This window comes from Ictidomys tridecemlineatus, chromosome 16 (genome assembly GCF_052094955.1).
Source record: "Ictidomys tridecemlineatus isolate mIctTri1 chromosome 16, mIctTri1.hap1, whole genome shotgun sequence".
NCBI lineage: Eukaryota > Metazoa > Chordata > Mammalia > Rodentia > Sciuridae > Ictidomys > Ictidomys tridecemlineatus.
Genome location: NC_135492.1, coordinates 41,025,862 through 41,038,830, shown reverse-complemented (window position 1 = coordinate 41,038,830; position 12,969 = coordinate 41,025,862). Strand labels below are relative to the sequence as shown.

The following is a 12,969-nucleotide window of genomic DNA, read 5'->3' as shown; positions in this document are numbered from 1 at the left end:
TTCCTGAGCCTCTGGGATTACAGGTGTGTGCCACCATACATTGCCAAACTTGGATTTTAAACATGATTTTCAGTTTTCATAAGTCTTTGAAGGGCAACTAATTTATCAGGGGTTACACAAATTGCATTTTTGACATACATGACCCTTTTGAGGCCAGCATTCCATTCCTGGGGTGCTCTTTTACCCTAAATTTCTACATACACAGAGTTTTCTTTTAAGATGCTTAAAACTTGGTCCTAAAGCACCTGAAAATGAGGATTCTGATTTGGCTCTCATTTACAGAGAAGTTGGGCAACTCCTGTGGATTTTAATGTGTCTTTAATACATGTGATGCTATTGTGTTTTGTTGTTTTGTTTCTTGTCTCCTTACAGTCAGAGCTTCAATTACTTGCAGAATTTTCATCCCAGCATTCCTAGTTTCCAGTGTGGTCTTTACCTTATCAGACTTTTGATGGTCCTGTTGGAGAAATCTACAGCTCCTGCTCCAAAGAAAGAAAAAATTGGTGATGGGCCCAATTCCTCTTTTTCAAGAATAGAATTAATGTCTAACTCTAAATTTGGGGCTTCCCAGAACCTTGTACATTTTTGCATGTAAATCTCCACAAAGTCTTGGATATGCCCTCTTTGACACCAAAGAGGCTATTTTTCCCTAAGGATCTCTGATTGACTTCTGCTGACATTGCTTAGTGTGACATTGGTCAGCTGTCTAGAGGATTTTTTTTTTCTTTTTTTGGTACTGAGGATTGGAACCCAGGGCCCTAGCACATGCTGTCCACACACAAACTCTTAACACTGAGCTGCATTCCCAGCCCTGGATAATTTTCTGTTTGGTTCAAGTTTTAATCATATCCTTTAAAAAAGAAAAAATAATTGGGGACTGAGATTTAGCTCAGTGGTGGAGTGCTTGCCTAGCATGTGTGAGGTACTGTGTTCAATCCTTAGCACTGCATAAAAATAAATAAAGGTATTATGTCCATTTTCAACTAAAAAAATTTTTTTTAATTATCTGACACATTTGACAAAAAGACATAAACCATGAGGTTAATAAAGTGGGAGAAAAATATGGGAAGATTAGACAAACTCTAGATAGGGCAAAGGGGAAGGAGGGCAAGGGGATAAAAAAGAATGAGGTGGACATTATTACCCTAAGTACATGTATGGAATTACGAATGGTGTGAATATACTTTGTATACAATCAGAGATATGAAAAACTGTGCTCTATATGTATAATATAAATTGTAATGCATTCTTCTGTCATATATGACAAAATAGAATAAAAAATCTTTAAAAAAAGGGAGAAAAAGATGAAATCAGGATCAGGTGTGGAGAAAGTATTAGCCTCTTCCTTGACTTTTCTTTAACTGTATTATATCATAATTCTTGGAATACATCTCACTGATTATACATCCTAGTTAATAGCACAAACAGCAGCATGAAAATGTGAAACAGTGCTTTGGGAAGGGCCACTGACCTGCCCACCAGGAGCACGTTTGACTTTCCCACTGCCCAGCGGTATCCTTGTGTGGCTCTATTGGTTTATGTTCATAGCAGCCTTCTAAAAATTTTTTGATAAGACAGGAACAACTTAGTAAATTTAGAATAATAATCCCTTTGATCAATGATCATCCCAAAAGCCTGGAAGACAAGTGAGGTTATCTGATCATTATACATTATATACATACATTGAAATGTCACTATACCCCACAATGTATACAATTATTATATTTCAAAATAAAAACTTTAAATATATATTTTTTAAAAAGAGGTCATTTTCCTGCTAATGAGAACTCTCTGTCTTGTTTTCTAACAGCTTCCCTGGCTAGACAGTGCCTCTGTCGGGCATGGTCACATGGGGAAAAAGAGAAGAGCAGCATCTTTAATGAGCAGCTGCATGATATGCTTTGGTGAGATGTTTGGTTTCTTCCATAAGCCAAATACCCCTTTTCCATTTTGCTACTGATGGGATTTCTCCTCTGGTTAGGGGAGACTTGAGAGCAATGAAGTAAGTTTAAACTAAACAGAATTTGGAATCTGGATCTTAAAATCGTCTGCTTCTACCTTCCTATTAGTTAAAACTGTTAAAATATAGAGGAAGTGGAGGAGTCTGCAGTTGTATCCTACCTTATTAATCAGCCAAATACATCTATTGTCTACCATATTCAAGATGTATTAATCACTTCCAAGGTGTCTGTTTCTAATTGGGTCTCATTTACTTTGCCTTTGGACAAGTATCTGGAATCTGTTATTAAAAATAAAAGCCTGGGGCTGAGGCTGGGGCTCAGTGGTATAGCGCTTACCTAACATGCATGAGGCACTGGGTTCGATTCTCAGCACCACATGAAAAAATAAGCAAACAAACTAATGGTATTGAGTCCATCTTTAACTTAAGAAAATAAAAATAAAAGCCTGAAATTGTTTTTATGGTGTGCTGGGGATCAAACCCAGGTCCTTGTGCATGCAGGGTAAGCACTCTACCAACTGAGCTATATCTCCAGCTCCTGAAATTGTTTTAAAGCTTAATACCAGCCAGGCTTGGTGATGTATGCCTGTAAGCCAACTATGGGGAGGCTGAGGCAAGTTCAAGGACAACCTGGGCAACTTACCAAGACTCAGTCTCAAAAAACGAAAAGGACTGGGAATGTGGCTCAGTGGTTAAGTTCTTGCTAGCATGCATCAGACCCTGGGTTTAATCCTCAGTATTGCTGGGGCTGGGGGAAGCTTGATGTTTGGTAACAGCTCAAGAAAGAAATCTGAACTACTTAGAAGTTCAGTAACGTGTTCATACTCCTTCAACTCTCCATGCAGCATCTACCTGGAGCACACAGACAATGTTCTGAAGGCCATAGAGGAGATTGCTGGCATTGGTGTCCCAGAATTGATCAACTCTCCAAAAGATGCATCTTCCTCTACATTCCCTACACTAACAAGGTAAAGGAATTCTTGCCTCCAGTTCTCTTTTTCGGATATGTTTACATTGTTTAGTGTTTAGTGAATATAGTTTCCAAATAACCACCTTACTCCTCTAATTTTTTTAAAAAATATTTATTTTTTAGTTGTAGTTGGACACAATACCTTTATTTCACTTATTTATTTTTATGTGGTGCTGAGGATCGAACCCAGGGTCTCATACATGCAAGGTGAGTGCTCTACTACTGAGCTCCACCCCTCTAATTTTGATACATTTGGTAGGTACCATCTTTAGTTAGTCTATGCATTCCTTCCAGGAGCTCTCAGTCAAACTATGTGAGTGGGCCTTATTGTGGAATAAATTGTCAGAAGTTACAGTTTGAAAGGAGATGAACTTCTCCTATCTATACTTTCATCCTTTAAACTTGAAACTAGGACTGGGGATGGTAGCTTAGTGGTAGTGCATGCCTACCATGCATGAGGCCCGGGTTTGATGCTGAGCATCATAAAAAATATGTGTGTGAGTGTGTGTTTGTGTGTATGTGTATAATATAAGCTTCAGGCTATTGTTCTAATATTTTAACCACTTTGAGAAGGTGATTGTCATATATAATCATGTATGTCTCCATGAGTTTGTGTCTCCTATCAGTAGTTATACTTGTATAGTCTTTCAGATTTATAAAGCACTTTAACATTCTTTATCTCATTTGATTGATCTTTTTAATAATTCAATCAGGTAGGTATCATTACCCCCATTTTACTGTTGAGAAAAGTGAGGGTAAGAGAGGGACTCTCTCCAGCTTATGTAAACAATAAAATGAATGTGGAAGCAGGATTAAACTTGGGTCTTCTCCCTACTGCTTTACTGCTCTTTCCATACCGCTCTATCATCTCCTTCCATGAAGCTAGCTCAGACCCATTGTTTTGTAGGTCTATCTACTTGGACCCATTTCTGAAGCCTTTCCACTTTCCTATTATCTTTTCAGTGGACCCTAGTGAAAGAACATTCAGAGGGTTGGGGGAAGAATTATTGTGGTTCCTGACTTCTTCTTGGGAAGTTCTTCCTAAGCAGTGCATCGTTGTAGGATTATGTGTACTTGTCCCTATTTTAGGCACACCTTTGTCATTTTCTTCCGTGTGATGATGGCTGAACTTGAGAAGACAGTGAAAGGTCTCCAGGCTGGCACAGCAGCAGACTCACAGCAGGTGGGTCAGATGCTCCCCCACCAAGAAATGGACTCTGGATTTCTTGGAATTTCCTGATCCTGCTATTTCTTGGGCCTAGGGTTTCTCCTGAGCTACTTACTTTGAGTTACCAAAATACAGGATATTTTTCAAAGACTCCTGGTTTAATTTCCTTTCCCTCTAGTTGGAGGTGAGAATTGGGCTTTGTTTTCCCTGGCCACTGTCCAATTTGTCACTTGTTTGCTAGCATGAGGTAAGTTAATCTGTTTGAGATGCTATGGATCTTGGCAGCTTGGCTAACCAGAACTGAACTGGATTGTTGAGATCAAAGGCTAACATAGGCAGTCAGAAGCCACTGAGATCTGCTACAGAAGCTGTACCTACTTGGAAATTCCTGAAAAGACACTCTATCAGGCACTCCAATGTTATCACAACATGTAGGCCTTAGAACCATCTTGTGGGTGCACTGGTTGCCACATTTCTTTGGTAGCATAATTAGCTTTAACCTCTGAATAGCTGTGTGATTGAAGAACTGTGCATTAGTTGGGAGTACAGGATAAGAATAATTCTGTGAGCTGTGATTTAGAGGCATCTGTTTGGTTGTCTCCAGATTCATGAAGAAAAGCTTCTCTACTGGAACATGGCTGTTCGAGACTTTAGTATCCTCATCAACCTGATGAAAGTGAGCATGGAGGCTCCAGTTATCCAGATAACTGCGGAAAATGAGGCCCTGGCTTCCAAAATGGATCCTGTTTGCTCCTGTCCTCACCCTTCCTGAGACGTATCTCCTCCATACACACACATTTCTATTGTCTTATTGCCTGTTCTCCTGCCCATCCATGCTAACCCCTTTCTCTCCTAGGCAATGTCTTTTTCCTTTTCTTCCTGCCTCCCGAGACACACAATAATAATACTTATTCTCTGTCATTTTCTCTCACCTTGCTCTGGGTCCTCTCTAATCTCACTCCCTTTTCCAACCCTCAGTGTCTTCATTATTTTTCGAACTAGTGCTTTCTCTCCAAGATTTTGTTCAGGTTGGTCCCTCAGCCTTGGATGTCATTCTCTTACTATTTCACTTCACTTATAAAAAGTTTTTCTTAAAGCTTCTGATCAAGGTTTTGGCCCTCTTATGTCATATTCTAACATCTCCAGTTAGAATCAATCTCTTGTCCCTCTTTGCTCATTTCTTCCTTTCTTTGACTTCAGTTATGGCAGTTACTCTTTCTGTAAATTAATTTGTAATTAAACTGTTGATTTGTTGTCTTCGTTTTAGATTTCTCTGCAGTACCCAGAGCTGTGCTGGGATGCTCAAAGGAGCCATCCTTAGCTTTGGTTTCTTGTCTTTTCACCTCCAGGTATTTGATAGTCATCCTGTTCTGCATGTATGTTTGAAGGTGAGAGCTTTACTGGCCCTGTTCAATATTTCTTCTTGTGGTTGTTCTAAAGAGGCCTCAGCTAAAATGAGTTGCCAATACCTTGCATATGTCAGAGGCTGTAGGATCTATTCTATGCTAACAGCCTTAGGGAAGGCAATAGATATGTTAGCTCAGTGGTACAGTGCTTGCCTAACTTGTGCAAGACCCTGGGTTCCATCCCCAGCGCTGTTTAAAAAAGAAGAAAAAAAAGAGGGAAGAGGAAAGGCCTTTGGTGGCCTTGTGAATGTGGAAACTGATATATTCTATGTCTTCATGACTCCTCTCTATAGGGATTTCCCAGATTAGCTCTAGATTTGATAGTAAACCCAATGGGAATATTGTAGAGAGAATGCTTCTTTCCCACTCCTGATGTCTCCTTCCAAGTGGGTTGGTGCCCCATTCTATCTTCTGGCCTCTCTACTCTCATACACTGGGAGATGGGAGAGTCGGGGACAAGGGATGATTTCTTTGATCTGGTAATATTGGAAATTGGTGTGGGCTCCCTCAACCCTACACAGTTTCCTCCTCTTGGGAGTCATTCATCCTCAAGAGTTGCAAGTTCCCCTTGCTCCTCTCTGCCTTTGGCCTTTCGCTGTGTCTGGAATAGGTAATTCATCAAATTTTGGGTTTTGTAACAGACAATTTTCATATTAAACTATCTTCTCCAAATTAACCTTTTGGACTACTCCCAACTATTTTTTACATATAAAAAAGGAACATAATGCCTTTGGGCTGGTGATGCTATGCTGCTTCAGCAGGGGCCTTTCAAGTGAAAAAAGTCACCAGTGTCTCTTTTCTTCAGTATGGACGTCTCTTTGTGGAAGCATTTCTGAAGCAGTGTATGCCACTCCTAGACTTCAGTTTCAGAAAACACCGGGTAAGAGCAGAGAGCAAAGAGTTACTCTCAGGAGTTGCTTGGGGACTGCTTTTATGGCTCAGTGCTTGCCTAGCATGCATGAGGCACTGGGTTGGATCCTCAGCACCACATAAAAATAAAGATATTGTGTCCACCCAAAACTAAGAAATATATGTATTTTTTTAAATCAAGTTGCTTGGAGGGTATATGCATAGTGGCTTATGGAGTAGGGTAGGGGTGGGAGTGGGAACAGTCTCCTTGCTCACATTCTGGGCAGAACTGTTTAGACCCCTCCTGTGCCTCTGCCCTAATGGTGCTTTTTTCTCTTAAGCTTGATTTCATTGTGCTACTGCACTCCCAGGACCTTGTATTCAGTTGATTGCTACTTTGTGCTTCCCTAGGTCTACTCTGGAATAATAAAGATGGAGTTTATTTGTGTCACAAAATACTTTGCTGTTTTAAAGAACAATCTTGATAGTTTCTTTAGTAAAGTAGTACCCAGGGATAGATTAGTGAAGTAAGGAAAGAAACAAATTATTTCTTATACATATTTAGCAAGTAAAATTTGCAAAACACCAATAATAAAACACCTAGGATATTTGGTTAATCCCTTATAACCCTAAAAGAGAAAGGAGAGGTGGGGAAAATTGAGATGTAACCTATTTAGCTCTATAGTTAATGTCTTTTGGCAGTAGGGGCAGAAATGGGACACTAGAGAAATGTCTTTAGGTAATTCTGTTTCTGAGGGCCAAATAAAGACGATTGTCACCATAGGCTGCAACCTGTAGAATGTATCATCTTTGATTCCCTCAGTTACAAGGATATCTTGCATCTAAAATGAAATGAGAATATTTCATGCTGCATTTATGAATTTTGTTATCTTAGGAAGATGTGCTGAGCTTACTGGAAACCTTCCAGCTGGACACAAGGCTGCTTCATCATCTGTGTGGGCATTCCAAGGTGAGAGGAGAGTAGGTCGGGCACTGCTGGCTGGATCTGCAAGTGCTGTTGGGAGTTCCATTGGTTTATTTACTTCTTCCTTTGTTACCCCTTCTTTAAGCCTTTAGATCTTAGACTGTGTCCAGAGGCATTTTATGACTATTCAGATCCTTAGTTGCTGGTTGATATTGGGCAATTGTCTAAAGGGAAGTTCTGCATCTGTAATTTGATTCAGATCCCATAGCCGTTCTCTAGAAATGCTTCTTGGGTGAGGAATATAGAATGCTACTGGATGGCTGGGCATGGTAGTTCACACCTGTGATCCGAGCCACTCAGGAGGCTGAGACAGGAGGATCACAGTTTGAGGCCAGACTGGGCAACCTAGTGAGACCCTGTCTCAAAAAAATAAAAAGGACTGAGGATATAGCTCAGTAGTAGAGTATCCCTGGGTTCAATCCCTAGTTAAAGAGGAAAAAAAAAAAAAAAGAGATCTTACAAAGTGCTCTGGGTGGGAAAAACACTAGATCACGGGTGGCACTATTGGGCAGGGTATTGCTAAAGCAGCCATCTCAGATTTTCCAGCTGGACTACTTAGTTGTCAAGGGGCACATCTGTTGTGAGAACATTTTTGCATTGAAGGGTTTTTCTGCTTGAAACCCTCTTAGAGTTAATAAACCATTGACACCTTTTTTTCTGAAGGAACACGGAATCCTAGGGTTCTATAGTCACTGGAAAACCAAATGATTCTTTGAGCCAGTTCCTATTACTTATTTCCTCTCCTGGTTTTAAGTTGAAAAGTTCTGAGCAATAGAATTTTAAGGACTCTGCTAAGCAGAGTTTTTTTTTTTTTAATATCCTTGTAATATTGGCTCAAGAATATTTTTGGTGCCAGGTAAGGTGGCGCATGATTGTTACCCCAGCAACTCAGGAGGCTGAGACAGGAGGATTACAAGTTCAAGTCGGGCTTCAGCAACTTAGTGAGACCCTGTCTCAAATTGACAGGGCTATGTTGTCATTCAGTGTACAGATTTATGCTTGACAATAAGATCAGATGAGATGTATGTATGTATTTTCATTCAGATTCACCAGGACATGAGACTCACAAAACATGTGCCTTTACTCAAAAAGACCCTGGAGCTCTTAGTTTGCAGAGTCAAAGCAATGCTGGTCCTCAACAATTGCAGAGAGGCTTTCTGGCTGGGCAATCTCAAAAACCGGGACTTGCAGGTAAGCCTTTGGACCACCAGTGCTAATGCCTCATTCCCATTCCTTGATAGAACATCAGAAGGAATGTAAGGAAGGTCACTTAAGCCCTGCTTTGCCAATGAGACTGCTTTGAAGTCTGGTTGTTTAGTTTTTAAAGCTAGGGTACATTGCTGTGGTCTCTAGTCACAGGCTGTACTAGAGACAGGCAGCAAATGTGCCATTGGTGTAAACAGGTCTCAGAAATAGAGCCAGATTGGTGCAGTCCTCTCCAAGGCAGTTTTAAGCCCTAGTCTGTATTTTTCCCAAAATCATTTTGGCTAACTTTAACAAATGAACATTTCTAGGGTTCTTATAGTTGTCTGATTGAATGAAATTTTGTGTTGATCATAATATTGCTTACAGCATTTTTCATAAAGGATCTAAGCCCTTTTTTTTTTCATGCTGACAATATCATAGTTTTATAATTGGTTATATGTGAAAATAGACCCGAGAATTAGCTTCTTTTGTTCACCTAAGCTGTATGAGATTGATTCTATTTGAGAAAATTGAAACTCAGAGAAGTAACTTATGTAAGGCCTGTCAGCAGCAAGTGAGTGGAGCCAGAGTTTGAGTCCAAACGGTTCTGATCCAGAGTTGATGTTCTTCAACCACTTGACTGTTCTTCAGCCTCTTCATAGCTGTTTGTGGTTCCTGTGTTGGAACTTATTTACTTTAAGATACCAGGGAGGGCTGGGGTTGTGGCTCAGAGGTAGAGAGCTTGCCTAGCATGTGTGAGGCACTGGGTTTGATCCTCAGCACCACATAAAAATAAAGATGTTGTGTCCACCTAAAACCAAAAAACAAATATTTAAAAAAAAAAAAAAAGAAAAAAAAATACTGGGGAAACTAGATCTGTATTCAACGATAACCAAAAGTCACTAATACATTCTTGCCTTGTAAATCTACTGTGATACTAGAATACAAAGATGAATTCTTTTTTGTAGAAATACATATTATATCAGAGCCACAGGCATCCCAGAAACCTGGGGTTGAGTATTCCTTCCCTAGATGCTGTAACACAAGTTGGTGTTGGTATTTTGAATGACTTAGAACATCTTTGTATTGCTCAGCCTTTCTCCTCCTACGAACCCTAATGTAATCATTATAACTCACCATTTGTCTCTGTCCTTCCATATTTAGGGTGAAGAGATTATATCCCAGAATTCCCAGGAGAGTACAGCAGATGAGAGTGAGGGTGGCACGTCATCCCAGCTCACTAAGAGCAAAGCAACAGAGGTATCGAAAGGGCACCAGAGTCTGGCATTGATGGTTTCATGTTAACTGTTGTGAATTGGTAGAATGCAGACCTTTCCCTGCTTATATTTGATGATATAATACTATTTCTTTACTTATGAATTCTTTGGGGCCCAGAAAAAAGAGTTCCACAATTTTAGAATCATTTGAGTATCTCAAGCTGTGGCATGTGTTATGGAGTTGAAAATTGTCGTCCAAGTGACCTGGGCTGTGGCTCACTAGTAATACCTGTGCTTAGCATGCAAAAGTCCCTGGGTTCAATCCCCAACACTAAAAACAAAGGAAAAAAATTTTCCCTTCCATTGTGTATTGTACTGTTTTCTACAAACTCATGTATGAAACTATTTTAGAAGGAAGAAGAGTTTAGTATATTTTCTAAGTGCTGAGAAGATGAGCTAAACTACTTAAACATGTTTGAATAGACAAGAATAAGCAAGTCAGCTTGGTGGCCCACACCTATAATCTAGATGGCTCAGGATGCTGACGCAGGAGGATTATGAATTCAAAGCTAACCTCAGCAAAAAAGAGTTGCTAAGCAACTCAATGAAACCCTGTCTCTAAAATACAAAAAAAAAAAAAAAAAAAAAGGGATGTGGCTCAGTGGTCAAGTGCCCCTGAGTTCAATTTTTGGTTCCCCCCTAGAGTCAGAAGTTGCTACCACATAGGAATAAAATAACAGAACTCCTTTTTTTTCAATGCTTTTGTGAATTTAAAGAAGGCTAAGTAAAAATTTGCATATAATTATAAAATTTGCTATAATTCAAGTGGGTCATGGACATCAAGAAGTTCAGATACAAGAATTCCTGCTGTATGTCCTAAAGGCCGTTTAGTACAAAAAATTATTTGCATAGTTCTCTGTTTTAATGTATAATATGCCTCCTGCACCTGAAGCAGGCAGGTCCCTGTTAGCTTTGTATTTTATCCTAAACAGACCTACCATACTAGATTTTCGAAGCAATTTTATGTGTATTCCCTGTTGAATATGCCAGTACTTTTAATATCTATTTCATTTTCTATTGAAGCATATTGTGATTTTGTTTATGTCACATCCATGTAGAAGAGCTGGATGGGGCTGGGGATGTGGCTCAAGCGGTAGCGCGCTCGCCTGGCATGAGTGCGGCCCAGGTTCGATCCTCAGCACCACATACAAAGATGTTGTGTCCGCCGAAAACTAAAAAATAAATATTAGGGGCTGGGGATGTGGCTCAAGTGGTAGCGCGCCGCCTAGCATGCGTGCGGCCCGGGTTCGATCCTCAGCAGCACCACATACCAACAAAGATGTTGTGTCCGCCGAGAACTAAGAAAAAATAAATAAATGTTAAAATTCTCTCTCTCTGTCCCCCCCCCCTCACTCTCTCTTTTAAAAAAAAAAAATATATTAAAAAATTCTCTCTCTCTCTCTCTCAAAAAAAAAAAAAAAAAAGAGCTGGAAAGCTATGGCCAATTTTAAAAATCATGAAAATTTGGTTTGCTTGCAGTATGGGATAAGTCAGTATCAAAATGATCTCCATCCATGGTCTTGGTTTAGAGCTCAAGAATTAAGATGGTGTTACATGCCTATAATTCCAGCTACTCAGGAGGCTAAGGGCAGAAGATTTCAAGTTCCAGACTAGCCTGGATGACTTAGGGAGACTGTCTCAAAAAATAAGAAGGGCTGGGGATATAGTTCAGTGGTAGAGCACTTGCTTAGCATGTGTGAGGCCCTAAGTTTGATCCCCAATACTTCAGTAAAAATGAGAAGAACCTCTGGTTCATTTTACAAAGAAGGTATTATTCAGCTTTTCATCGCTGTGACCAACATATATCCAAGAACAACTTAAGAAGAGGAAAAGTTTATTTGGGGCTCCCAGTTTCAGAGGTCTCAGTCCATAGACATCCAAGTCCATTTCTCTGGGCCTAAGATGAGGCAGTGCATCTTGGCAGAAGGGTGTGGTGGAGGAGCACTGCTCCACTGTGGCAGCCAGGAAGCAGAGACAGCAGGTGAGGAAGGGGCCACAGGGAAGATGAACCCCCCGTTCACTCACACCTCCTGTGACACTTTTCCTTGCCCCATCTGCCTACAGTTACCACCCAGCCAGTCGATTCAAATTAGAATAATTAGGTAGCAGGTCTCATAATCTAATCATCTCTCCTCTGAATATCCTTGCATTAACACAGGAGCATTTGGGGGTCACCTCACATCTAAACCATAACAGTGGTTTAAAATCTATCATTGGTTTCAACAATGAAGTAGTATAGTATATATCGGTGGGAACTTTTTTGCAATTCATTGAGTCTTGTAGATCAATGGCCTAAAATACTTGTCCTTTGCTCCTTAGGATGGTGAAGATGATGAAGCAAGTGATGGAGAAAAGGAGCAATATAGTGATGAGAGTGACGACAACTCTGATTAGACCCCAAGAGGCTGCTGCTGTCTTTCCCTTCTCTGCCACTCTCTTACCATTTTGTATTCAGGGTTTGAAATCTGCTCTTTCTGTTTGGAAGTATCCTGTTTTGTCCTCCAAGAGGGGGTTTATTTAATTTGTGAATTTCACAGATTGTCTATCATTGTCAAAGTCCTTGGCTTGGAATCCCAGTGAAGCATTGTTTCTGGTTTGGATAAATGTGGCTGTGCTGTACTGCAGAGTAAACTCTCTCAGTCATGATTTTGGACTTTGTGCACTAGTTTTGAAACAGATTTATTCTAGAATTTAGGCTTATATCACTTTAACAAATAAATTCTAAGTTTTGCCTTAGTCACCTTTTTCTTGTTTAGATTTCTTTTATTATTCAAGGACTAGGTAGAATTGAAGTTTGTGCAGAGAAATAATAGGGATAGGTGCCAACATAGTTTTTCTACTGAAAATCATCTCCTCTATTACAAGGACTGTTCTCACATATGATGGCATCATCTTTGTGATCTTTCTAGAGAAGTGACCTGAACTTCTTTCAATACTCAAGACAGAATCAAAAGGAATATTTTACTACCTTATAATTTTTTGGATCCTTATAGTAGTATAAGACAAAGGAAGAAGAGGCATCATCAAATTTATGCTGACTTTGCATACATATAATATTTATTTCCACATTATTCTGAATTGCACCTATAATCTAATTACAAGAATACTACAAAATTGTTTATTAGAAACAGAACATTATGAATATACTTCATCTAAAATGGAGGGCTCT

At 39.8% G+C, this 12,969-nt stretch overlaps 1 protein-coding gene across 4 annotated transcripts in view; it reads left to right on the top strand.

The window, feature by feature from the left end:
• The window catches only part of Fancd2 (FA complementation group D2), a 92,600-nt gene extending 80,064 nt beyond the window's left edge, over positions 1–12,536 (top strand). For 3 of the 4 annotated variants that reach the window (XM_078033490.1, XM_021732018.3, XM_078033492.1), the window contains 11 exons: positions 373–503; positions 1,811–1,904; positions 2,806–2,928; positions 4,020–4,113; positions 4,703–4,774; positions 5,448–5,486; positions 6,310–6,384; positions 7,249–7,323; positions 8,383–8,529; positions 9,688–9,783; positions 12,120–12,536. In XM_078033490.1, the coding sequence (XP_077889616.1) occupies positions 373–503; positions 1,811–1,904; positions 2,806–2,928; positions 4,020–4,113; positions 4,703–4,774; positions 5,448–5,486; positions 6,310–6,384; positions 7,249–7,323; positions 8,383–8,529; positions 9,688–9,783; positions 12,120–12,194 (1,021 nt within the window). In that variant the 3' untranslated portion in view covers positions 12,195–12,536. The remainder of the gene's footprint in view (positions 1–372; positions 504–1,810; positions 1,905–2,805; positions 2,929–4,019; positions 4,114–4,702; positions 4,775–5,447; positions 5,487–6,309; positions 6,385–7,248; positions 7,324–8,382; positions 8,530–9,687; positions 9,784–12,119) is intronic. The other variant, XM_078033491.1, reaches the window with a different exon arrangement.
• Positions 12,537–12,969: the final 433 nt, after the last annotated feature.